Raw genomic sequence first — 24,421 nt, 5'->3', positions numbered from 1 at the left:
CACTAAAGTATAGCTAGCTGCTGGACTAGTAGTTTTTTTATAAATATTATTTTTTGAGGGTCAAAAACGAGAAAACCCTAATTTACACCATAAATGCCCCCATAAAACCCCGTTCCCATAGTCCGATCATGCTGGTTCGCGAACTCGTTCGAATAAACGTAGGTATACACGTGTGTACCAAATTTAATCGAAATCGGATCATTTTTGCTCGAGTTTACCGTGCTAACGGACACACACACAAAAACCTAAATATATAAGTCCTCTGGACATGATGATGTCCTCTGGGGACAAGAATAAAAGACTGACTGTTAGAAACACGACCAGAAGATTAATAGCCTAATCTCAGCATTATTTTTACTGTTAATATGGGATATTTTAAATTATGCTAGAGATTGTTGCGAGTCGATCAAACGACCTAATAATTTAGCTCTACAGAATGTAAAATATTAAGTTAAATATTATATTTCTTAAACAATTTCAATGATGGTATCTGGTGGTTCATTTCACAAATTACTTACAAAATGTGTTACAGTTTTCGCGATCATGACTAATGACTGCAATTATCATTATAGCACAGGCAAGTCACATAAGTTAGATATAGGTTAATAATCTAATGATCCAAAAATGTATGTAAGTTCACAATCTAATTAGAGTAATTTTCATTTGCCAGAAGCTGTACTCTTGCAACATCATCACATATTGTCGAGTATCTTCACACATGCCACATAATGTACTTGATCAAGGTGATTCTCCTGCTTGTGATGTGTAAGTAGGCTACATATTATAAATGTGTGTTTTTAATTATTTATGATTATTCCATTAGCTTTAGAAATATGGATTGTGATAAGCGATGGGTCAGGCTAAATTACTGGTCAACTGTATGCAATACTATAAACACATCTACTTTGTTTATTGAATATCAGAGTAACAAAAGACCTTAGAATATTTACTTCCTCAAAAACATATCAGAAGTGGTTGTGGAAACTCTATATTCTAACTCATTATGTAAAACGTGTATTTTTATAACACAATTTGTTTATCACTATTTATTTATTTAACACTATTTATCATTGTTTAGACTAGGCCAACAAGCTACATTTGCTCAAAGGGGCAGAAATCTAATTAAATTGTAGGTTTGATGTGAACTCACAGTTTTTATTAAAAGAAAAGCCAATAAAAACATCTCTTCAGTATAAACCACAATTTGATCTATTATGGAAACATCTTAAAACTAACACGGTTAATTGTACCCTTTGACTAACATGAAATAACCAATTCTTGAAGTCTAAATCATAATCATTATAATTTCAAATACGCCTAGATAGTTTGAGAATAATTTAATCATCGTTTTAATATGTTTAACGATCAAGGCTTGTCTAGGCCAACTACCTATACACACTGCCAAAGAAAATATATTTTTTGCTAGGCTACGTCTGCTAGGCTTATGTTAGAGTTATCTAATATCATTGACTATACAGGGTGGCTGGTAATCAGTGTCACAAAAATTTTTTGGCGTAAGTAAAAAGTAAATGCAGTGTAATGATGCATATAAAAGTTTCCAAGTCCAAAAATTAGCTTCCTAAAGAATTATTTCATGTTTTTCAAAAATAACTATGTTTTCAAACTTAATACAGCTATTTCTCAGTTACCTGTAAATGGATTTGAGTACACAATGTCATTTTCGTGTTCTACATTAAATTTTGAATAAGAATAATATAAAATGACGGAGTATCAGTTGTAAAAACTCCATTGTAAATAGATTCAAAGATAAAAACTAAGATGTTTGAAAAAAATTTAAAAAACATTGGTATATTGTATTTTTTCACACCCTGTATACAAGAAAGTGTCCGAATATGTTAAAAACTGCGCCATTTTATAAGCTTTCCAACCATATGCTACACTATTGAGGTTTAGAAATTCTGTTGTTTGTTTTAGTGGTTTGAATACCATAAAACAGGGAACTTTTTTACTGTTTTTACTGTTAAAGCTGAAACAAAAATACAACTTTTGCTTAATACATACCGGCTTTCTATGTTTTAAATGTTAAAGACACCCTGTTTTCTGGTATTCAAACCACTAAAACAAACAACAGAATTTCTAAACCTCAATAGTGTAGCATATGGTTGGAAAGCTTATAAAATGGCGCAGTTTTAAACATATTCGGACACTTTCTTGTATACAGGGTGTGAAAAAATACAATAGACCAATGTTTTTTAAATGTTTTTCAAACATCTTAATTTTTATCTTTGAATCTATTTACAATGGAGTTTTTACAACTGATACTCCGTCATTTTATATTATTCTTATTCAAAATTTAATGTAGAACACGAAAATGACATTGTCTACTCAAATCCATTTACAGGTAACTGAGAAATAGCTGTATTAAGTTTGAAAACATAGTTATTTTTGAAAAACATGAAATAATTCTTTGGGAAGCTAATTTTTGGACTTGGAACCTTTTATATGCATCATTACACTGCATTTACTTTGTGCTTACGCCAAAAAATTTTTGTGACACTGATGACCAGCCACCCTGTATATAGGTATATATAGTAAATGCTAATATTCCATAGAAATAATTGTTCACTTTAGTTAGCTCAAATCAGAATATTCAATTAATATTTTAATAATTAATTGATATTATAAGGCCTTACCTTAGCAATTATATTTTATCAATCCGAAATTAATTACGGGCCGGAAGGTCCATCATCAGTCGGAGTCTAGGTTGACCAAATTTTTATAGTAGAATTCACCCTTTGGGTGTCGTAGAAACTTTCATAACATTTAACACAATACAAGTCATAGTGGACACGAAAATAGTAAAGTAATTAGGATAAAAACCATGGTTTTCATATAATCTATTTATCTCAATGGTTTTCATAGTGTGGGATAACCTCGTTTTAGTTAGAGAACCTGTTGCCGGCAACTGTCAAACTCATCGGGATTGCAGGTTATGTGGACTACGAATTGAAAAGATTCTGGTCTTGATTGTATTTGGGTCGAGGCGGACAATTGTTTGATTGATTATTTGTTTTCAGTTATGTGTCGAAAATTATGTTTGCTGAAAAGTTGCGCTGGTCGTTGAGGATTTCAAAAGGGTTGGACTTGGTGTTGCTATATATATATGAAATTTTCCGATTATATCCAACTTATTATTTTTTGGGCCTTTATGTAAAACTTCGAGGTCTTGATCTATGGTAGAATATGAATGGTTATTGTCTATGAGGTGTTCGGCGTATGTAGATGGGTTTGTATTGGAGTTTTTGGGAAGGTGCTCCTTGCAACGGACTTTGAAACTTCGGCCCGTTTGACCAATATATTTTGGGCAAGTAGCACATTTGAGTTTATTTACCCCCGATATGTTGTAATCTTTTTCATTTCTGTGTTTTGGTTTGTTGGAGATTTGGGCTAGACTATTCTTGGATAATAATAATTCTTGGTAAGCAATTCGATACCCTTTGTCACCGGAACAAATTGTTTTTGAGGGTGGGGTGGTCTTTTTTGTTTTGTTTATTCTTATATACCACCATATGAGCTTGCTTATGATGTTGGGGCTATAGCCGTTATTATATGCAATTTGTTTTATTATGTTGAGCTCAGAGTTGTAGTCTTCATTTGATGATGGGACGTTGAAATTAGAGATGTATTTATGTATGTTTGATTTGTATGTTAAGAAATAAAACAAAACAAATTTCAATACGATAGGGTACATAGTATTCGACTTATGACCAATTAAGTAAAACACTGCAATTTATAGGTTTGGAAAGTGGTGGGGGAAAAGCTCAGGGGGTGGTAGAATTTGGAACTTTATGGAAAATACACCTTTCATGTGGGGCTATCACATATACAAAAATCCAGCTTTCCACCATTTAAATGCGAAAAATTTTATTGTTTCCATTGACTAGGCTATAGGTAGCCCCCCTGTTATACCACCACAACATCTGTTGTAGTAATCTTTTGCATGGCTTTGCAAATCTTTAGATTCTATGGTAACTTTCAAAATGATTAATACATTTCATCTTCAGTATTTAAAATTAAAGATTATTGTAAGAGCTATTCCCTGCTGTTGCCAACATATGGCTAATTTATAAAAATATACATCTATATAAATAAAATTGCAAATAAATTTTGTCCACAACTATGCAAAATAATGTCAGTATTTCAAACGGCCTGCAAGTTGATTTTGAAATAAACTAAAAACACGTTTTTCTCACATGAAACACATGTCATTCAAGGTCGTTCTCCAAACGTTATACAAGGTCGTGCAAGTTGATTTTGTAATAAACTAAAAACACGTTTTTCTCACATGAAACACTTGTCATTCAAGGTCGTTCTCCAAATGTTATACAAGGTCGTTTTTATCTCTTTAGCCATCGATATATATTTTTAATTGTAATTGTAAATTATGTTTTAGTTGATAACTCGAAAACTAAAAGATTTATGAATAATGTTTGCAATTGGAAGCTCCTTGGACTTGCCATGCCTTTAAAATGATACGCTCTTTGACGTTATTTTATTTTTTTGTTAGGCTATGTAACTAGGCTACTGTGAATATTAAAAAAAATTGAAATGTTTTTATGATATTGTTGTAGTATTGCAGACGAGTCAAAGCTTAACTTATAAGTAATACAAAGGTTTGTTCATAGTTGAGATATCTCCATGTATTTTATAATTGGGAGATTTAAACTAGTGAACCTTTTGTTTTTGGTACATCATCTATGCAAATATCATTCATCATTTTTAAGTTGTTCCTTGGTGTTTGTTGATTTGGTAAGGGATTTTTAATTTAATTATTAAATAAATAATGGCTGGTCAACGTATGATATTCACCCTGTATATTTGACATATATTTGACCACGAGTGGCTAGAAGTGGGTATGGCCATAGCGAAAAAGGCCGGACATAACCAAAATCACTCTCCTTATGGATTTCAAAACTTATATCAAAGTAACGGTCTTATTTGAATATTCAAAAAATAAAACTGTCGTTTTCAAGCTTTTAACTAACCGTATTGTATCAAAATCATTGATTTTACCCACACAACGTTTAAACCATTTACCTTTACTCTAAACTGGCTGGATATGGGGTTTTGTATTTGGAAGCAGAGCAGTGAATTTTTGCGCCATTATCAACATTTGGTGTGTCTTGCATACCGCAACGTCCGCAAGACAGTGCTTCAGTTGTTGGTATACGCCGTGCTCCATTTTTATATTGATCGATGATGCGGTATGACAACTAGAATCGACTCATATACGAGTCATCCTCAGGCCAGTAGTAGGGTTTTAAGACCTTTAAATGAAGCAAGACGACATCCTACACTCATCTCCATTCATACTTGGCTTAAAATACCTACTTTGTACGGTTGCCATTTCATCGAAAAGTATTAAAGTATTGAAGTATCCTAAGACTGACCTGAGAATGACTCGTATGTGAGTTGACTAGTTGCCATACTGCAACATATCAGATCCATGCAGGTATTTTCACCAATCAAAGTTTAAGAAAGTATTCTCCAAAGTATTTTAAATGTGATCAAGAGGCTAGTTATATATAATGAAAACTTGAAACAAAGAAACTCGAGAAAAACTTGGTTCCCCACTTACATCGGCTACTGCGATAACGGCAAACTGTGAACACCTAATGTGGTGGAGGAGACATCAACATATCCCGCTTTCTCGGTAAAATCGGGAATGTTTGATCACATAAACCTCGCAGACGCTTGCTGCAGTCGCGATGATAAAAGTTCAGCTTGGTTCAACTTTCTGAACTGGTGCTCAATCACCCAGCTTTTAGGCTTTTAGGACCAGCTCGAGTTGAAATTCAAATCGCTTACACATCTCTAGTCGAGTTAAGTTATGTGCAGTGCTAAAATACTGCAATTTTTGGAATTATTTTGAGGCTAAAAGACTTGCTATTGTTATATAGATACGAATGTCAAAGTTGTCTTTTGTTAGTGTAAACAACAGAATTATATAACGGTTATGTTTCAGGTTCACTTTGTGCGGCTATCTACCCATGTCATGGTTGGTACTTTTCTCCGAAATTTAACAAAGATAAAGGCTTTGGCATGAAAGGTCATAGATGCATCTCGTGCGTTCATTTGTTAAACGGCAATAAATTCTACTTTAAATGTTGGGATGACCTAAAGTGTGACAAAACCCTCATATCTGGCACATCGTATAGAACTTTTTGTTATTAATTAGCCGTAAACATGTCTGACATATACAATAAACAATATGTCGGAGAGTTTCATACTTATTTATAACCCATACCTAAGGTATTCTTTCACCAAGTTTAATAAAAAGTTTGTAGACTCTAGTTGTGTCAGATTATCAACTAAAACTAGTGTCAAGCTGGTTTTATTCATTTTAAGATCAGTACCGGGGGACCGAGCCTTGCTCGGTTGTGGTTACTTGGGTTTTAGTAGTTTAACACACTTCTTAGGGGTTTAATTAACATAAACAGACATTTTTATATTTTAAACATTGTTTTATTACAAACCATAAACATTTAATCAATAAAATAATATGAACACTGTTATGCAATGTATTATATTAGCTCACATGGTCGTTGCTATTTCATTGAAAAGTATTAAAGTGTTTAACCTGTAAATAGGAAACTATTAAAAGTTAAAACCTATATTGCACATCTTCTAAAATTGAGCAATTACAAAACTAAGTAGTTAATAACTAGTATCGACTTGAAAAGATAAACCTATGAAAACAACATATTTATATCAAGAGTTAAAAAATGTTTCATTAAATGGCTGGTGTTGTCTTTTAGTGATGTGCGAAATCAATCACTTTAACCCTTTATTTATTTTTAATCAAGCTTCCTTGACTGCGTAGTTGACTAGTTTTCACAAACTTTATTCAAGATAGGTAACAAGCTAGTCATACTTAAAATTAAATTTTACGTAATACAATGGCTACTGTCTATTCCCAACCGTAGCCCAAGCATAACAGAAGCTCCTAAAACAACAGAACAAAGGCTACTTCGTAGCAAATACCGCCAGAGGCAACAATGAGCTGGTTTCATTATAAACAGGCTCCTGAATCAATTGTTTACGTTGGCGAACAGTAGCAGCAAACCGACCTATGTTTGAAGCTTATGACATTGACTTTGGATGCTGCAAGTGGACTTCTCATCATATTGAAAAATCACAAACCTGTTAAAATGTGTTTCATTCCGATTACGCTTGAGCGTGCTGCACTAAAAAAGGACTAAATAATTCTCCCTCTGTGTTGGTTGTAAATTGAGCTATGTGAATATTTACTCTTACCTTATAAAAAAAGTCAAGCAGCAGTTCAGAATAGATCGTTCTATTCTGTTAGATTAGCTTACGTAAAGGAAATAACAATAAATAAAAATTTAGTGTCAAAACTCACTCTACAAACACCGAGCAACATACGGTACCACATACGCCATATGTATTGTCACAGTATTAATTTTTCTGCAGAACAACTCCACATTAAATACATCTAGGGATATAAACAAACTTAAATTGAGGTAAAAAGTATTTTTTAACAATAAACACATTTCTTTTTCATCCACCATTCTTTGCAAAGTCGACTTGCCATTTGATTGACCATCATTGTTTTTATCCGTAATTTTCGATCTAAAACCTTGATTAATTAGATCTCAAACAACCTGCAATTTTGTAAGATGGACTCGATGATTTCCCAAGGCTGTGTCGATTTACGCAGACAAATGCACCAATTTTAATCCTCACTTCGCGTGAAGACCCCTTATTATCTGCCAAGATGGCCTTCAAAAGTTGGTCGCCTCGCCTTTGGCAGATTGTTGATCTTCTTTCAGACATAGCCTTGGACACAAAATCTATCCGGGTATATCATGGGATGAAATAATAGCTGCTGTACCCATTTTGTTACAAGAAGAAAATTCAGTGTACAAGAACATTGATTGGTTGGTATGACACAGTTTTATGGTATGATTGGTATGCTATCTAATTAAGTGTAGACCTGAAATTGTAGGTCAACGTTTGGATCTTTCCCTCACAAAAGACGAAAGTGAGACTAACTGTGAGTTAAGGTTAACATTTCTTTCATAACTATTCTCCATAAAACTTGGTCAAATATTATGTAATCAATGGTAATACAATATTATGGTTGTTGGCCTCCATAATAACATCAAAATTAAAAGTACAGGGGTTTTTAACTCAACTCTAATAACATGTACCAAGGGGCAGTGGATAAAAGAAGCTCATAAGTTGTTATTGTATCCTTTACCTCAGTGTCGATCAGCTGATATGCATTGTTTCATTGTTTGAGTACTATTACTCACAAACCAGGATATTATTTAGCTCCCGTAATCCTAAAGACGCGCAATCATTGCTTAAAATGCAAATGCATTGCGTTGTCTAAAATGAAGGCAACAATAACAATATTGCATGGAATTGGTGGGGTTTTTCTTCTTTAATGGTGTGTTATCTTTAAAATTTGTTGAAAATCTCAAATATGGTCCAAAACCTGATGATGTATATCTTACATAATAAACCAAATTCACCAATTCAATTCAGAGTCACTTTTTCGAATTTAATATCACGAAACGCATTATATCCGCACATACATGTTGCTATACAAGTATTTAGAAACTCAATTGGTTGTCAGTCACAATATTGCATCGAAATGAGTAAATAATATAAATGTATATGTACTGTATATATCGTTGTATCAATGTCAATGATAGGTCTATCAATGTACAGTATTTATCAAGGTCCGTTTATAGCATACAGATGTGTCGGAACTTGAAGGAAGGTTATTTCAAATCAGTACTAGTAGATGTTGGATAACGTATTGGTACCGATAATCTAAGTAAGAATTACATTAGAGGTACTTAGATACCATCATGACATGGCTAAAAAAGACATAACCTAAAACAGCCCAGTAGGTTTCTAACCAATTGGAAATACACGATAACGCCAAGATGATCATGTTAAAGACACAGTCTGGTCGAACGTGCGGCCATAGAAAAAACCCGAAATACCAAGTTATATGGTTACTTGGCGTGTCTAAGATTAAGACTTGAAACCACGGAACCATTAACAAGCGATAGCTGCAACATGCATGACTAACTTTTTAACATCCATGACATCACATTCACGTTTAATATGTCTAATCTATACAGGGTGTTTGGTAGTCAGTGTCAAATATTTTAAGGCATTATTATGCACGCGAATTGCGATAAAAATACGCAATTTGTATAGTTATATCTCACTCCTACTTCCAGCAACAGCCATTTTTAGATTTTTCTAAATTTCTTGACATTGCCTAATAAAATATTATGTTTCTCAACTGTTAACCTACATAATGATATTTTCAATTGCATTTTTAGAATCGTCATTAAGTTTTCTATCAAAAACGTATAATATGGCACAGCTTAACCCATTTAAAAGTTTGTAAATTCGACTTAAATAACAAATTATGAAAAATCAATAAAAAGGGCGCTACAATTCGTTTAAGAAATGTTTTTTTATCAAGTTGTGTTAAAAACCGTCAAATAGTATAAAAAAATCTCCACACATGTTATGTCAGCTATTAGATATAAAAATAATACAAAATATATGAACACAACTCTTGATACATGTTTATTTCTTAATAATAAATGTAAACATTGAATTATTTTCAATATGAAATTATTCCAGTCATATGATCAATATTAAATAAAAGATAGATTATTTGGAATATATAACAATTCCTCCCTACTTATTTAAGAGAATGTTCATTTACAAGTTCATCCTTTTAATTGGTTTTCTTATTCTCAATGAGCGGCGAATTTTAGGGACAGGAACATCTGGTTGTGAGTTTGCTTTGGACACTTCAGCGTCTTGTTGTGTACTTGGCTCTTCGGCCTCTTGTCGGCTGCTTGTACGATGGATTGTACTTGACGCTTCATTGTTATGTATAGGGCTTTTTCCCTCAATATTAGGCATAGTGCTTGCTGTAGGACCCGATGTTTCAGTGTCTATAGTTCCTTCCCAGCTTGGGGTGTTACTTGAGACATTTTCTGTATCTTGTGACTTTTCTGAATTGCTAATTGATTTCCTTAACATACCGTACCTTGTATTTCCCATGAATATAGGTTGTCTTGAACAATTTTGATTGGTATTTTGGAATATTAAAGTTCGATTAGTTTGCTTTGGTGGTACTTTGGCTTTTGGGTCGCATCGGTTGTTTGAACTTTCTTGCCTTGTTTGTGTCAATGAGCTAGGTAGAGGGCTTTTGTAATGAGTAGAATCTTTTGGCACTTGACAAGCTCGAAGTTGATTGAAGTGGCGTTTTATTACATACCCATCATCAATTTCTACGAGATAGTGAAGTCGTCCGAGTCTTTCCACCACAGTTCCAAATTTCCACAGAATGGATCCTGCGTAATTTCTTGATTGTACTCTCTCCCCAATATTGTAATGTTTGTTAAATATTGGTTGTTGAGCCTAATTTTTGTCATCTTCGCCAGGCCTTAAGAGATCTAGCTTGGTTCTCAAGTTCCTGCCAAACATTAATTGTGCTGGGGATGCACCAGTACTCAGTGGTGTAGCTCGGTACCGAAATAATAGTGCACATAGTTTTTCATGTAAAGTGCCCTGTTCAAACTGCATGCACCTCAGTTTTGTCTTGAGTGTTTGGCAAAATCTTTCCGCTTGACCATTTGTAGAGGGGTTTCCTGGTGCAATGAATCGTTGTCTTATTCCTTGGCGTTTACAGAATGCTTGAAACTCTGCAGATTTAAAAATTGTGGCATTGTCACTGACCAATATTTCTGGTAGGCCATGGTGACTGAATATTTCTCTGAGGTAATGAATAGTACTGGCAGTTGTTGGCACACTTTTTATCGGATATATTTCTGGCCACTTTGACCTGGCATCTACAACAATCAAGAAGTTGTGATTCAGAAAAGGTCCTGCGTAATGTAAATTCACCTTAAAATATTCATTTTAGGCTAGGCCTATTCTACAAATGTTTAAAGTTAATAAGTTAACAAAGATATGGATTACAAAATGTGTTTTATTTAAACAAATGAACAATTAACATGCAATGAGAAAAGGCTTGACGTTACAATGAAAGGATTGACAATGGTGTATGGGGTTGAAATTAAATTTAAATAAAAAAATAAATTTGAATAATAACTTAAAGGTTCAAATAATTTAGATGTGACATCTCTCAGGGTAGGGTGTCGTGCTGGCTTGAATGCTGATAATTAATAAATTTAATAGCGTCCAAATAGGTCTAATTAAAGTGTTAAATTTACACAATCTCAACAATGGAAAATATAATTTTGGTGTTGTCCAAAAGGTAAGTCCAATTAGTACAAATTTAAAAGAGTTTAAAGAAAAGGTTATACTTAATTTTGAAGATAATGATTGAGTTGAGTCCTCTTGAGGTTTAGGCTAAAAAAAACTGTGATATAACTTGAAACTGGTCTTCTTGATAAATGAATTTGATTTAGGTAAAAATTTTGAGTCCTTCTTCTAACAATTTCAACTTCTCAATGGCTTCCTTCTCTCTCCATTCCAATGTTCACATCACTGATTGTTGAACACATGGGATCACTTTCACTGCTTCTTAAATTTTGATTCCTTAAGGACTAATTTTGAAATGATATTATAAGAAATTTTGATGTATTGCAATTCTCTTACATATTTAATAAATAATTAGGTTGTGGGTGTTGTAAAAAAAAAATATAGGCTATGGAATGAATATTATTAATGATTAATTGAACATATTAATGAAATGATATAAATTAGGAAAATGAATATTAGGGCAGCCTTTCTGAGGAGTGATTATTAGGTGTATGAATAAAAGTTAACATTAAAAAAAAATTTAATACTAAATAATGAATGAAATGAAATGAAATATTACAATTTATCTCCTCAGAAATTTGTATGATATGGAATGAAGGACAAATTTCGAACGAATATGAAATGGAATTCATGAATCATTTAGTATGAATTATATTTAAAGCTAGTTATGGGTCACATTAAATGATTGATATTTTTGGATGATGATGATTAGAAACTTCTTAATCTAAATTTACATAAACACAGGAACAAACATAAATGGGGAAATTATTGAGGGTTAAGATAGTTCATGACCTGACACAGGGGAATAGCAATAGAAGCAATGTTAAGGATATGTTTTCACAGTTTTCACTTGGGAAATGGGGAAAAGGGTACACGCACTCGCGATTAAGGTTCATGACGATCTCCTCTAATATAATTTATGACACTTGATTAATATGGATTGAATAGGATTTTATTTACACAATGTTTTGAGAGTTTATGTCGCTGAGATCTTCTTCGCCATTTGACATCTCCTCTTCTATAATTGGTTCTATGTATCGTTTTAAAGCAGGTATATGATATGGTCCGAGTAAAATATCTTCATTCTCTCTTGTTACATGATACGTGGATTTTCCTAATATTTGCTTGATGAAGAACGGTCCTTCATAAACTTCGAAAAGTTTTGCTGTTTCTCCATAGATGGCTCTGGAGAGGGGATGTGTTTTTATTAATACTTTGTCATTTATTTTTAATGTTTGAGGTTTTCGATTTTGATTTAATTTTGCTGATCTCTTGAGTCTTTTGGTATCCAACCTACGCTTAGCAATCAGAAGCTTTTGTTCTATAGGGGTTTCGGTGTTGAATGGATTTTCAGATAAATATTTCTCCCAAAATCGGCGATCTCTAACACCAAATTGTAGTTCATTAGGTGTGAATCCGGTTGATTCATGGTAAAGCTCATTGAGACCTGCATTAATGTCGGGGATATATTTTGCCCACTTCTTGTGTTGATTGGAGCAATATGTGCGCAAACATCGCTTTATTTCACGAATCGGTCTTTCGGCAAGATTATAACATGGATGGTACACTGGATTAAAGATTAATTCAATATTATTTTGTTCCATCTTATGAATATATTCTCCGCTCTTAAATTGGGTTCCATTATCTGACTGGATTCTTTTTGGATATCCATAATTTGGGAAGTGCAATGTAAATAACTTGTTTAATATTGTCTTAGTATTAGCTTTTTGCATGGGATATAATTTTACAAATTTTGTGAATATATCGATGACTATAAGAATATATTTAACGTTTGAAACACTGTTGGGAAGAGGTCCGATGATATCAACGGCAAGTTGTTCATTCTTTCCTGTACATAGCACTCCTTTCGCTGTAGCCATCAATGGTTGGTTACTGATCTTACATTTCTGACAAATATCGCATGTAGATAGGTATTTCCTTATAGTTCGATTCATGTTACGAAATATGAAAGTTTCTTGCAATAACTGAAAGCATTTTTTGGCTCCGCAGTGTAGGTAAAACAGATGACATTCCCATATGAGATCTTTAATCATGCAATTATTAACAACAATCAACCATTTGTCTCTTAACTTTTGATAAAGAGTATTTTTATAGATGCGGAAATTATTGGATAATTTTTGTGCAAAATCTGAATTTGGTTGTTCTTCAAGTATTTCAATTATAGGTTGTAGTTTAATATCTTCTCTCTGCAGTTGTGGTAGATTTCGTAATGCACTCTTCAGTTGTTGATCGGGGATGTTTTCAATGTAGTGAATTGTTAATTCCTTTGGGTTGTTATATGAGATAGTGGATTGGTCGATTGAAAGGCGACTTAGTGTGTCAGCAGTAATGTTATCTATACCTTTGCAATGAACAATTTTGAAGTTATATTCTTGTATAGTGAGTATCCATCTGGCTAATCGGTTATTTAATAGGCGGCAAGATTTTAAGAAAGTAAGTGCGTGGTTGTCTGTGATAATGGTTAATTTTGTTCCAAGGATGATATATCTAGACTTCTGTAGACAATAAATTATGGCAAGGAGTTCCTTTTCAGTCGTAGTGTACCTCTGTTCGAATGGTTGAAGTGTTCTGTCATTTATGTCGTCTTCGGCGTCGTCGCTTGAACTCGACATTCTATTCAGAGACGGGTAGTTTCGTTTAGGCCGTAAATTATATTTATTTTCCGACATTTTAATGTAAAATTGGTTAGGTCATGCGTGGTTATTAAATATGTGATGTTGTGTTGATTATTTTGGGAAACAGGGGCAATTACGGGACAAATTAACAACGCAAACTCTTAAATCTAACAAACTTATAGGCTAGTTATGGTGAGAATTGCAATAAAGTTAATGAGCTATTCAAGCCAACACGTTGGTGCGCCAATTTGTAAATTCACCTTAAAATATTCATTTTAGGCTAGGCCTATTCTACAAATGTTTAAAGTTAATAAGTTAACAAAGATATGGATTACAAAATGTGTTTTATTTAAACAAATGAACAATTAACATGCAATGAGAAAAGGCTTGACGTTACAATGAAAGGATTGACAATGGTGTATGGGGTTGAAATTAAATTTAAATAAAAAAATAAATTTGAATAATAACTTAAAGGTTCAAATAATTTAGATGTGACATCTCTCAGGGTAGGGTGTCGTGCTGGCTTGAATGCTGATAATTAATAAATTTAATAGCGTCCAAAAAGGTCTAATTAAAGTGTTAAATTTACACAATCTCAACAATGGAAAATATAATTTTGGTGTTGTACAAAAGGTAAGTCCAATTAGTACAAATTTAAAAGAGTTTAAAGAAAAGGTTATACTTAATTTTGAAGATAATGATTGAGTTGAGTCCTCTTGAGGTTTAGGCTAAAAAAAACTGTGATATAACTTGAAACTGGTCTTCTTGATAAATGAATTTGATTTAGGTAAAAATTTTGAGTCCTTCTTCTAACAATTTCAACTTCTCAATGGCTTCCTTCTGTTGCGGGCTTAACAGGTTCTTTACAATAAAACTTGGCGATTTTATAATAACTATTTATTTACACTAATATTCTCTATTTACAATATTTGCAATTTCCTAACACCTAACTAACCCTATCTAAACCTAGCTAATGCCTATTCTAATTTACAATGTTTCTACTTACAGCTAGCCTCTACAGGATTTATCACTACTTCTGTCACAACACTGTCACTAGTGTCACTACACTGTCTCTACACCGTCACTACACTGTCACTGCCACTAGCACTAGCACTGGTCACTAACACCGACGGGCGCTTGCTAGGACGATTCTCGGAAGGCTCAACTCAACTCAACTGCCGTGTGCCGGAAGACGGTCCCTTATATAAGTTTGCCGTGGAACATTCTGGAGACCCCTGGTAGCCTAGACAAAGGTGTTTACGCCGTAGAAGTGTAGAAGGTTCTAGGGCCCCTATTGAGGTAGTACGTTGACATGGGTCTATTGTCTATCAGTGGTGCGCTAGAAACCCGTGTAAACAAACAACCCTTTTTGAGACGGCGCCTGGCTATTGTTGCGCGGGGCTCCTGACTTGTAACACTACCCCCTCCTTAAGACTGTTCTGTCCCAGAACAGATTTCCCCTGAAGCTTGCGATCTTCTGGTCCACCGGAGGTTCCCCATGGGTTGTATACGCAGAGCACAATTTCGATGCCAGTGTCCTCGAAAAGTTCCTGCACCATATTTCTTACAGTCTTCCATTCCAGTCCGTCGTAACCACATCCCAGCCTGGGAATAGCAAGCTTTTTGATTCCAATCCGAAGAAGTTTGTCTCGCAGGTCTTGCAGGCTTTTCTTCAACGATTCATAGGAGGGCTTCTGGCTTGACGCTTCCTTCGTAACGAGGTAGAACAAATGCTGTCCATTGCGCTTCAGGTGAAGGGTGGTGCCAATGGCGGGTCTCTGACGCTCAAGATCTTCAGTCCCTCCAAACTTTTTCTTGAAGACTGTGGCTATACCTCGCGACGCTCTCAGGTCTTCTGCTACGCAGTGGGCCAAGGCATATTCCACTGGCAAAGTGAAGAGGTCCTTGTATAACAGCCTCGGTCCTTCGTTCCCACGTCTCTCAGGCACGGCGTCTTTTGGCTCGGTCGATAGGTTCCGAACTTGTTGTTCCTCTCGTTGGCCATGATCTCCGTTGTAGGGTGCAAGCCTGTTGAAATGGATTAATATGGGTTTGCCGTCTGGTTGCCTCTTAATCCGGTAGATGACGTCATCTAGACGGGAAATAACTTCATAAGGTCCTTCCCACGAGTTCTGGAGATTTGGCGAATATCCACGACGCCTTCGGGGATTGTGTAGCCACACGAGGTCTCCAGGTGTGAAGCCTCCTTTCTCGGCCTTCACGTCGTACCTCTCCCTCATCCTGTCACTTGCTCCAGATATATTGCGACGGACTTTCTCGTCCATCATCTTCCCGTTCTTTGACAAGGGAGCCACATCCTGCCACGATGATCTTCCTTTATTGCCTATCTTCCACTGCATAATGTGCCTTAGGTCTGGGTCCCCCTTCTGGTCCTCTGAAAGCTTCTTCTCGTCCTTTTCGTCGTTAATGAAGATCACACGACGAACCGATGCACTGTAGTCTTCCTTGCGCGCACAATGATTGCCACTGTCTCCATATTGTTTTCTGAAGAGTGCATCCGCCTTCTTATGGCCCAGCCCAGTGCGATGATTTGACTCGAAGTCATACTCCTGCTTCGATCCTGGAGGGATTGAATGAGGCTTAGTCCGGGGACGCCCCATCTCTCCGCAGTTCCAACAGCGTGCCTGCCGGTGACGATTTTTGAGTGCCTCCAGAACTCTCTCTACCAGGTCCTCGATGTCCAGTGGAGTTGTAGGTTCTGCGTCTGCCACACGGACTCGAGCCTGACCTCTCACCGACTGTCGTACAGCCTCGAACTCCAGCGCCAGTGTCAGTGCGTCACTCCGTGTCTTTGGTCTGGCGAGCTTCACTGCCTGTTGAGTCTCAGGTTCACGTAGTCCGTCTAGGAAATTATCCACTGCCAAGCTCTCGTAGACATCATCCGTGACCGATGGATAGGCGTTTCTCACCAGACGAGCAATGTCGGCTTCGAACTCCTGAAGTGACTCGCTGGGCTTCTGGATCCGGTTCCGCAGCTGTGATCGGTAGAGCTGGTCCATATGTCGATGTCCAAAGCGCATGTCCAATCTTCTTACTAATTCTGCGAAATTCTTCCGCTCCGCCATTGGCATAGCATGCAGAACAGCTAATGCATCGCCCCGTAGTGCAAGACACAGTGTCGAAGCTTTTGTCTCCTCGGTCCACCCATGGACCATAGCCGCTGTCTCGAATAGAAGCATGTAGTCCTCCCAGGGAGTCTTGCCATCGAAGTGAGGAACGACGTTCTGAGGGGCAACGGCAGCAATGGTGGGCGCTGGCTTGGAGATCGTTTCAAGGGCGTAACCCTGCTGAAGTTCGCCAGTGCTAGCCGATGACGCAGGTGTGAAGCTCCGAAGTGAGGTGTGAAGCCTCGATGCAGCCATCTCCTGCCGAAGCTTATCAACTAACCTATCTTCTAGATTCTTTTCTATACAGTTAACTTTCTCATCGATTTCATTCATTCTACTTTCTAAACTATCAACTTTGCTAGAATACTCATCTAATTTGTTCAGCATTTTTGATTCTACATTCGACATTTTTGTCTCAATGTTAGCTTCTAGGTTTTCTAACGCTTTACTAGTTTCTGACATTTTTGACTCAATGCTAGCTTCTAAGTTTTTGTTATTTTCTGAGATTTTTGCCTCAATATTAGCTTCTAGGTTTTCTAAAGTTTTACTATTTTCTGACATTTTTGACTCTAATGTTTTGCTATTTTCTGACATCTTTGACTCTAGGTTTTTTAAGCATTTTATTGATATCAGATGTTTCAAATAAAAAGTTATCTGGGTCTTCACCTGCATCAATTAAAGCTTGTTTAAGGCGTGCCTGAAGGGCTGATTTAGTTCCACTAGTATCAAGATCTCGTTCTTCTAATTCTCTCCTAAGATCAGCTACTTTTAACTCATCAAGTTTCACACCTTTGAAAGCCATTTTTATGCCAAACAATTAAAATTATTTTACAATAAATGATTTTTTCCTTTGTAAACAAATTTACGACACAAATTACTAATATGTAACTAAGACCTCGAATCTTACTAATATCTAATACAACTAAAATTAAACTCAAGATTTTACAATTAAAATCGCCAAAATAATGCCGCTTTCTGACACCAATTGTTGCGGGCTTAACAGGTTCTTTACAATAAAACTTGGCGATTTTATAATAACTATTTATTTACACTAATATTCTCTATTTACAATATTTGCAATTTCCTAACACCTAACTAACCCTATCTAAACCTAGCTAATGCCTATTCTAATTTACAATGTTTCTACTTACAGCTAGCCTCTACAGGATTTATCACTACTTCTGTCACAACACTGTCACTACACTGTCACTAGTGTCACTACACTGTCTCTACACCGTCACTACACTGTCACTGCCACTAGCACTAGCACTGGTCACTAACACCGACGGGCGCTTGCTAGGACGATTCTCGGAAGGCTCAACTCAACTCAACTGCCGTGTGCCGGAAGACGGTCCCTTATATAAGTTTGCCGTGGAACATTCTGGAGACCCCTGGTAGCCTAGACAAAGGTGTTTACGCCGTAGAAGTGTAGAAGGTTCTAGGGCCCCTATTGAGGTAGTACGTTGACATGGGTCTATTGTCTATCAGTGGTGCGCTAGAAGGGGCAGACTCAACTGGTCCCGTAAGCCAGGTACCCTACTTCTACTGGTCCTGGTCTCAAGTAAGGTCTCTTAATCCGCACTTCCACTGGTCCCGTCGGCAGCCCCTTTGTAATTTGTCTAACAGGATTACGGCTAGTGTTTGTATAGCTATCAATGCCCATTCATCAGTAGGAGGAAGGCCTGAGGTGTTTCGCTGTCTCTAAAAACACATGTTTGGAGAGTGTTTGATAGACTCAGATAGTGTTACCAGTAACATTAAAAAGTACAGCATTAATGTTTATATACTTGTGAGTGTTTAAATGGTGATTCAGCGAATGAGTTTCAGTAATATGGCAGGTTATAGAATTCATTGCGTTTTAATTCCTAGGGATACTAATACACAGTGTTGTGAATAATTTACGATTATTTCATGCTGAAAATATTTATTATAAATACAAATACGTTAAGAAAATAACTGAAAAAATATACAAAGACATGTGTTTAAAAACAATACATAAATAAAGATGAATATTTACGATTAAATAATTACTATGTACATTTAAAAAACATATTTCACAAAAATTGACTTTAACATTGATAAAAAACCAGATAAAATACGATGATATATAAAACGAAATTGCGGATAAGATGTATTTACAATTGATAACAAAACAAAAACTGATAAAATACAAGAAAAAACCGGAAAATACGACAAACTGTATGCTTACAAAGATTTTACAAACAAACTATATTACAAATGACTAAAAACTATATTTACAGACTCTATACCCCTCAACTAGCCTAAATCTCTCTGGGTTGGGAAACATTTGAAACACATTTTAAAAAAGTGACCTGGTCAATCTCCCCTTTTGAAAGAGAATCTAGTTTTTTGTCAATGAAGTCTTTCATTGCAACAGTCTTCTTTTTCCTCCACGTTCCTTCTCTCCCCTTAACGCTGTTCAAACCAATGTATGTGTCTATTTGAGCTTCCTTCAAGGTATGTAAAAAGTTGAAGATGTTGGGGTGAGCTGCAGAGCAGGAAGCATTGAACTTTCTGTGGAAGCTCTCGCAGGTTTTTATGGAATTTGCATAAAATATTTAAAATAGCTGCTAGTTTTAAACCTTTAGGTTTAAGACGTTTTATTAATTTTTTATACAAATAAGATAAACAAAAAATTAGAAAATAATTTATAAATATGTTGAGAGAATAAATACTTGTAAGATTTAAAACAAAATATGTGGGGCGCATGCAATTGATCATAATAGTTCGATAGGTGAAGTTAATTGTAAATTAGCATGCTCCCCACGTTTTCCGTTTTAAATCTTACAAGTATTTATTCTCTCAACAAATTTATAAATTATTTTCTAATTTTTAGTGCGCTTAAAAATGTGGCATTTTCAACAATTATTTTTATATATAAATTATGTTTTAATACATACAGGATGGATGGACCAAAAACGGAATGCGTTAGGACACATGTTTAAATAACATTTATTGATTCTTTATTGGCTTATAAAGCTACACTTAACCGTATTAACCGTATCAAAATCATAGATAACGAATGAAAGAACTAACTAAAGGGTTTTAGGCATAAAAGTAGATTTAAGATGAGGATAAAAAGTTAACTAACAGTAAGTTATAGTGTATTATTATAAATTTATTAGCTTTGCCCGAGTTACACCACACCACAAATTGGTGTCTAGGACAAATAAAAATGGTGGATTTAGAAAACTCTCATTTAAATAAATAAATATATTTACAACATTTTATCCTATTATGATCATAATGATTTTTTCCTATAGAGATTATGTTTTTTGGAAAGCTTCTTAATTTAGTAATTAGTGTGACGATTTTAAACTAGTTTTGTTTTATGGAAAACATTAGACCAAAATAGCAATACAAGATTTACAATCCATTTATTCTTTAGTTAGACTATAATTAGATTAAATGAATTACGAAATGTAAATAAAATACGGCTAATAACACTTAAAACACATGTACTGTTAACTCACAAGACGGTAAATACCGTACATAATATAACAGATTAAGTACGTGTTGATTGATTTTGACGGAACATCATAATCATCATCAGATTCGATAGGGGAATGTAATTTGTTATTGGACTATTTATATTTACTTTGAGTATGTTTACTAACACGTAAATTATTGGTCAAGAAGTTATTTATAACACAATTTTATTGAATTCACATTTTCTTATTTCCTCTGTTAAAAAGGTTTTTATTAGTTTAAAACTGCGTTTAATAAAATGTAGGAACACAAAATAAATATTTACTTACCATTTTTCGTGCACCTCCACCGTTCCTCCACGAAGACAGGTCCTCGCGTGTCATTTCTGAAGGTCGCACCATCGTGCTCTATCAAAATCGCCCCCCTTTGGCTAAACACTTTTTTCAACATATTAAATACACTTGCAACCTTCACTCACTAACACAAACACACAACTGACCTATTGACTAAGTGTATCGGGTATTTATTGGGAGAAGGGGCAGCATATTTGGACTTTCCGTCATAATGGTGCATTTTTGAAGGTAGGTGAGTGCTTCGAAACCCCAAATTCGCGACATTCTTTGATGCCGAGAGCGCTGCAAGTATTTGCTGTTGTTGACGTGTAGAGTGAAGTGATGCATTGTTTAGAGCTTCGCGATGGGATGATGACCTGGCGAGGGAATTCCAAAATTCGCACCATTCATTGCCGAGGACAGGACTGCAAGTATTTATTGTTTGTTTACATCACGCTTCATGCCTCATTGCCCCACTGGATTAGCCGTCCCAAAACTACCTGGACCTCTTGGGACCAGTGGAGTCGTTTTATTGCCCCAACCTTTTTCGACCCTCGGATTACGGGACCAGCTAACCATTACCCCGCTAGAAACCCGTGTAAACAAACAACCCTTTTTGAGACGGCGCCTGGCTATTGTTGCGCGGGGCTTGTAACATTGTCCTGACTTGTAACACTTCTCTCTCCATTCCAATGTTCACATCACTGATTGTTGAACACATGGGATCACTTTCACTGCTTCTTAAATTTTGATTCCTTAAGGACTAATTTTGAAATGATATTATAAGAAATTTTGATGTATTGCAATTCTCTTACATATTTAATAAATAATTAGGTTGTGGGTGTTGTAAAAAAAAATATAGGCTATGGAATGAATATTATTAATGATTAATTGAACATATTAATGAAATGATATAAATTAGGAAAATGAATATTAGGGCAGCCTTTCTGAGGAGTGATTATTAGGTGTATGAATAAAAGTTAACATAAAAAAAAAAATTTAATACTAAATAATGAATGAAATGAAATGAAATATTACAGTAATCCATGTGGACTCGCTGCCAATTGCGTTTTGGTATTTCCCAAACATGGGTAGGAGCCTTCTCTGGATTTTTCTTATTCTCACAACATGCCTTACAACTTGCCACCATACTCTCAATATCCGTATCAATGTTTTTCCAGTAACAGTAGTTTCTTGCCAGACTCTTCAACCGCACTATTCCTACGTGTGTTGAGTGTAATTCTTGGAGGATTTTAGGTTGTAGCTTTTCTGGAATGATAACACGATTTCCTCTAAAAATAATTCCGTCTTGAAGTGATATTTCTGGGTCAGCGACTTCTCCGTTTAGGAGCTTTTCCTTTAAGCGAGAGAGTTCTTCGTCAAGTGATGTTTCTTTTTCTATGTCTTTAGCCATGATTGTATCGGTTGCTATGCAGTGTATTGTCTCTCTTCGAACAGTGTAATCTTCGTCAACCACATTTATATTCTCTTCTTTTATTGGCAAGGGATGTCTTGAGAGGTAATCTGCATTACAGTGGTCGTTTGATTTTTTATGTACGATCTCATAATCAAATCCTGAAAGAAAATGAGCATATCTAAGCATCCTGGATGAAGTCAACAATGGTAGTTTCTTGTCTGGATGAAATATGGTCATCAGTGGTTTGTTGTCAATGGCAAGAGTAAACTTCCTTCCGTATATATAATCGAACATTTTTTTACACCCCCAATATACAGCAGTTGCTTCTCTGTCCAATTGGCTATAGTTGCTCTCTGCAGCAGTGAGGGATCTGCTGGGAAATACAATAGGCCTCTCTTCATTATTTGGCATTTTATGAGACAGCACAGCTGATAAGCCAACAGGTCTAGCATCTGTAGCAAGTATCACGGGTAAGTCTGGGTTGTATGGAGTAAGGACTGTGTCACTTGCTATCTCTTCTTTAACACAATTAAAAGCTTTTTCACATTCCTGGGACCAGTGAAAACGTTTTTCTTTCCTTAGAAGCTGATGTAAGGGATTTAGCAGTGTAGATGCATCTTTGATGAACTTTGAATAGTACTGTACTAGTCCAAGGAATTGACGCACTCCTGTGATATTTGTTGGACGGGGAGCATCCTGGATTGCCCTCACCTTTTCTGGTGATTTCTGGATACCGTCTTTGCTGATGATATGACCCAGATACTGCACCTTTCTCTCAAAAAATTTGAATTTTTCAACATTCACATGTAGATTGTGTTGTTCCAATTTTTCTAAGACCTTTATGAGCCTGGATTTGCATTCTTCAAAAGTGCATCCTTGTACAACAATATCATCAAAATAAGCCACTGTCCCTTCAAGATTTTGTACGACTTGGTCAATAAATTTATGAAATTCATTTGGGGCAGTCTTAATTCCGAAAAACAGTCTTTTTGCTAGATATGTACCCTTATGTGTGGTAATTGTCTGGATCTTAGAACTTTCAGAGTCCACTGAAAGATGTAAATAAACCTTGTAAATGTCTAAAGTGCAAAAATAGTTTCCATTTCTCATTTTATTAAGGATATCCTCTATTCTTGGTATTCGATAACGACTGTCATGTAGTTGTTGGTTCACAGTTACCTTGTAATCCGCGCAAATACGGACCGCTCCATTTGCTTTTGGAATCACAACAATCGGTGTTCCCCACTCAGATTGATCCACTTTCTCTATTACGTCTTCTTTTTCAAGTTTATCTAGTTCATTCTCAACAGCTTCTCGAAGAGCATGAGGTACTGGTCTGGGTTTTAAGTACACAGGTCTTGAATTATCCTTTAGTTTTAAAGAGCATGTAAAGTTGGGTGTGTTACCAATGCATTGTTCAAAAACGCTTGAGAATCTTTGCTTGATAGATTTGACAATAGTGTTGGTATCAACCTCTGGTTTCTTCATATTAACAAGATTAATATTGTGTAAGTTAATTTTCAATTTTCGAATCCAATCCCTTCCAAGAATAGCGTTTTTAAGTAGATTTACAATGTATAGATCCTCTCTGCAAGATCTCCCTTCGTAAGATATGCTTAGGGTACAGACCCCGATTGGTTTGAAAATTTGTCCAGTATAAGATCGAAAAAGGGCACTTGTTTTGCAAACTGGAACATGTAAGTCTAGTTTCTTGAAGTCATCATTATTTATTATGCTAACACGACTTCCGGAATCACACTCAAAACGTTGCTGTTTACCATTTAGAGATACGTTAATCATCATTCTGTCATCTCCTTCGTCATTCTTCAATACATTTATGATCCGTTGAACGTCGTATTCATATTCAGAATCAATTTCATCAACTCTTTTTACATTTTTCTCTGAAGACTGTAATTCCTGTATTCGTTTCGCTATGCAAACATTTTCTATGTGTCCATCTTTATGACAATACCTGCAATTTAGTTCATCTATTAATCGGCAATTTTGTGTTTCGTGGTTATTCCTTCCACAGTGCAAACAGACAAATAAATGTCCAAGTCTTTGTAGCCTTTTGTTTTTCCTGACTTTCTTTTTACTTGAGTCATTAGAGAAATGGTTTTTGGTTGAGAAACTTTTATTCTT

General features: G+C 35.4%; 1 protein-coding gene and 1 long non-coding RNA gene across 2 annotated transcripts; one reads left to right on the top strand and one right to left on the bottom strand.

Annotated features, from left to right (window-relative positions):
* The first annotated feature begins 609 nt into the window (after nt 1-609).
* Nucleotides 610-6,242, top strand: LOC128999292 (uncharacterized). Its single transcript, XR_008491270.1, has 2 exons — nt 610-765; nt 5,987-6,242. It is a non-coding gene; the product is annotated as an uncharacterized LOC128999292 (long non-coding RNA).
* Nucleotides 6,243-18,637: 12,395 nt separating this feature from the next.
* Nucleotides 18,638-23,767, bottom strand: LOC129000329 (uncharacterized protein K02A2.6-like). Its single transcript, XM_054427291.1, has 3 exons — nt 22,000-23,767; nt 19,414-19,589; nt 18,638-18,781 (listed from the first exon to the last, which is right to left on the bottom strand). The coding sequence occupies exons 1-3, from the start codon at nt 23,765-23,767 to the stop codon at nt 18,638-18,640; spliced, it is 2,088 nt and encodes a 695-aa protein (XP_054283266.1).
* Between the last annotated feature and the right edge of the window lie 654 nt (nt 23,768-24,421).

This window comes from Macrosteles quadrilineatus, unplaced genomic scaffold (assembly GCF_028750875.1).
Source record: "Macrosteles quadrilineatus isolate MER2022 unplaced genomic scaffold, UCM_ALF_1.0 Scaffold_8__2_contigs__length_117827958, whole genome shotgun sequence".
NCBI classification, from domain to species: domain Eukaryota; kingdom Metazoa; phylum Arthropoda; class Insecta; order Hemiptera; family Cicadellidae; genus Macrosteles; species Macrosteles quadrilineatus.
This window is presented reverse-complemented; position numbering and strand designations above follow the sequence as displayed.

Bases quoted from the DNA above. Each gene is read 5' to 3' on its own strand.
- LOC129000329 (XM_054427291.1), bottom strand. From the start codon at position 23,767: ATGAAGAAACCAGAGGTTGATACCAACACTATTGTCAAATCTATCAAG. The intron at 19,590-21,999 runs GTAAGGCATGTT...CCTGCTCTGCAG, and splicing joins TGAGAGTATGGTGGCAAGTT to CTCACCCCAACATCTTCAAC. The intron at 18,782-19,413 runs GTCACTTTTTTA...ATGTGTTTTTAG, and splicing joins CAAAAGGGGAGATTGACCAG to AGACAGCGAAACACCTCAGG.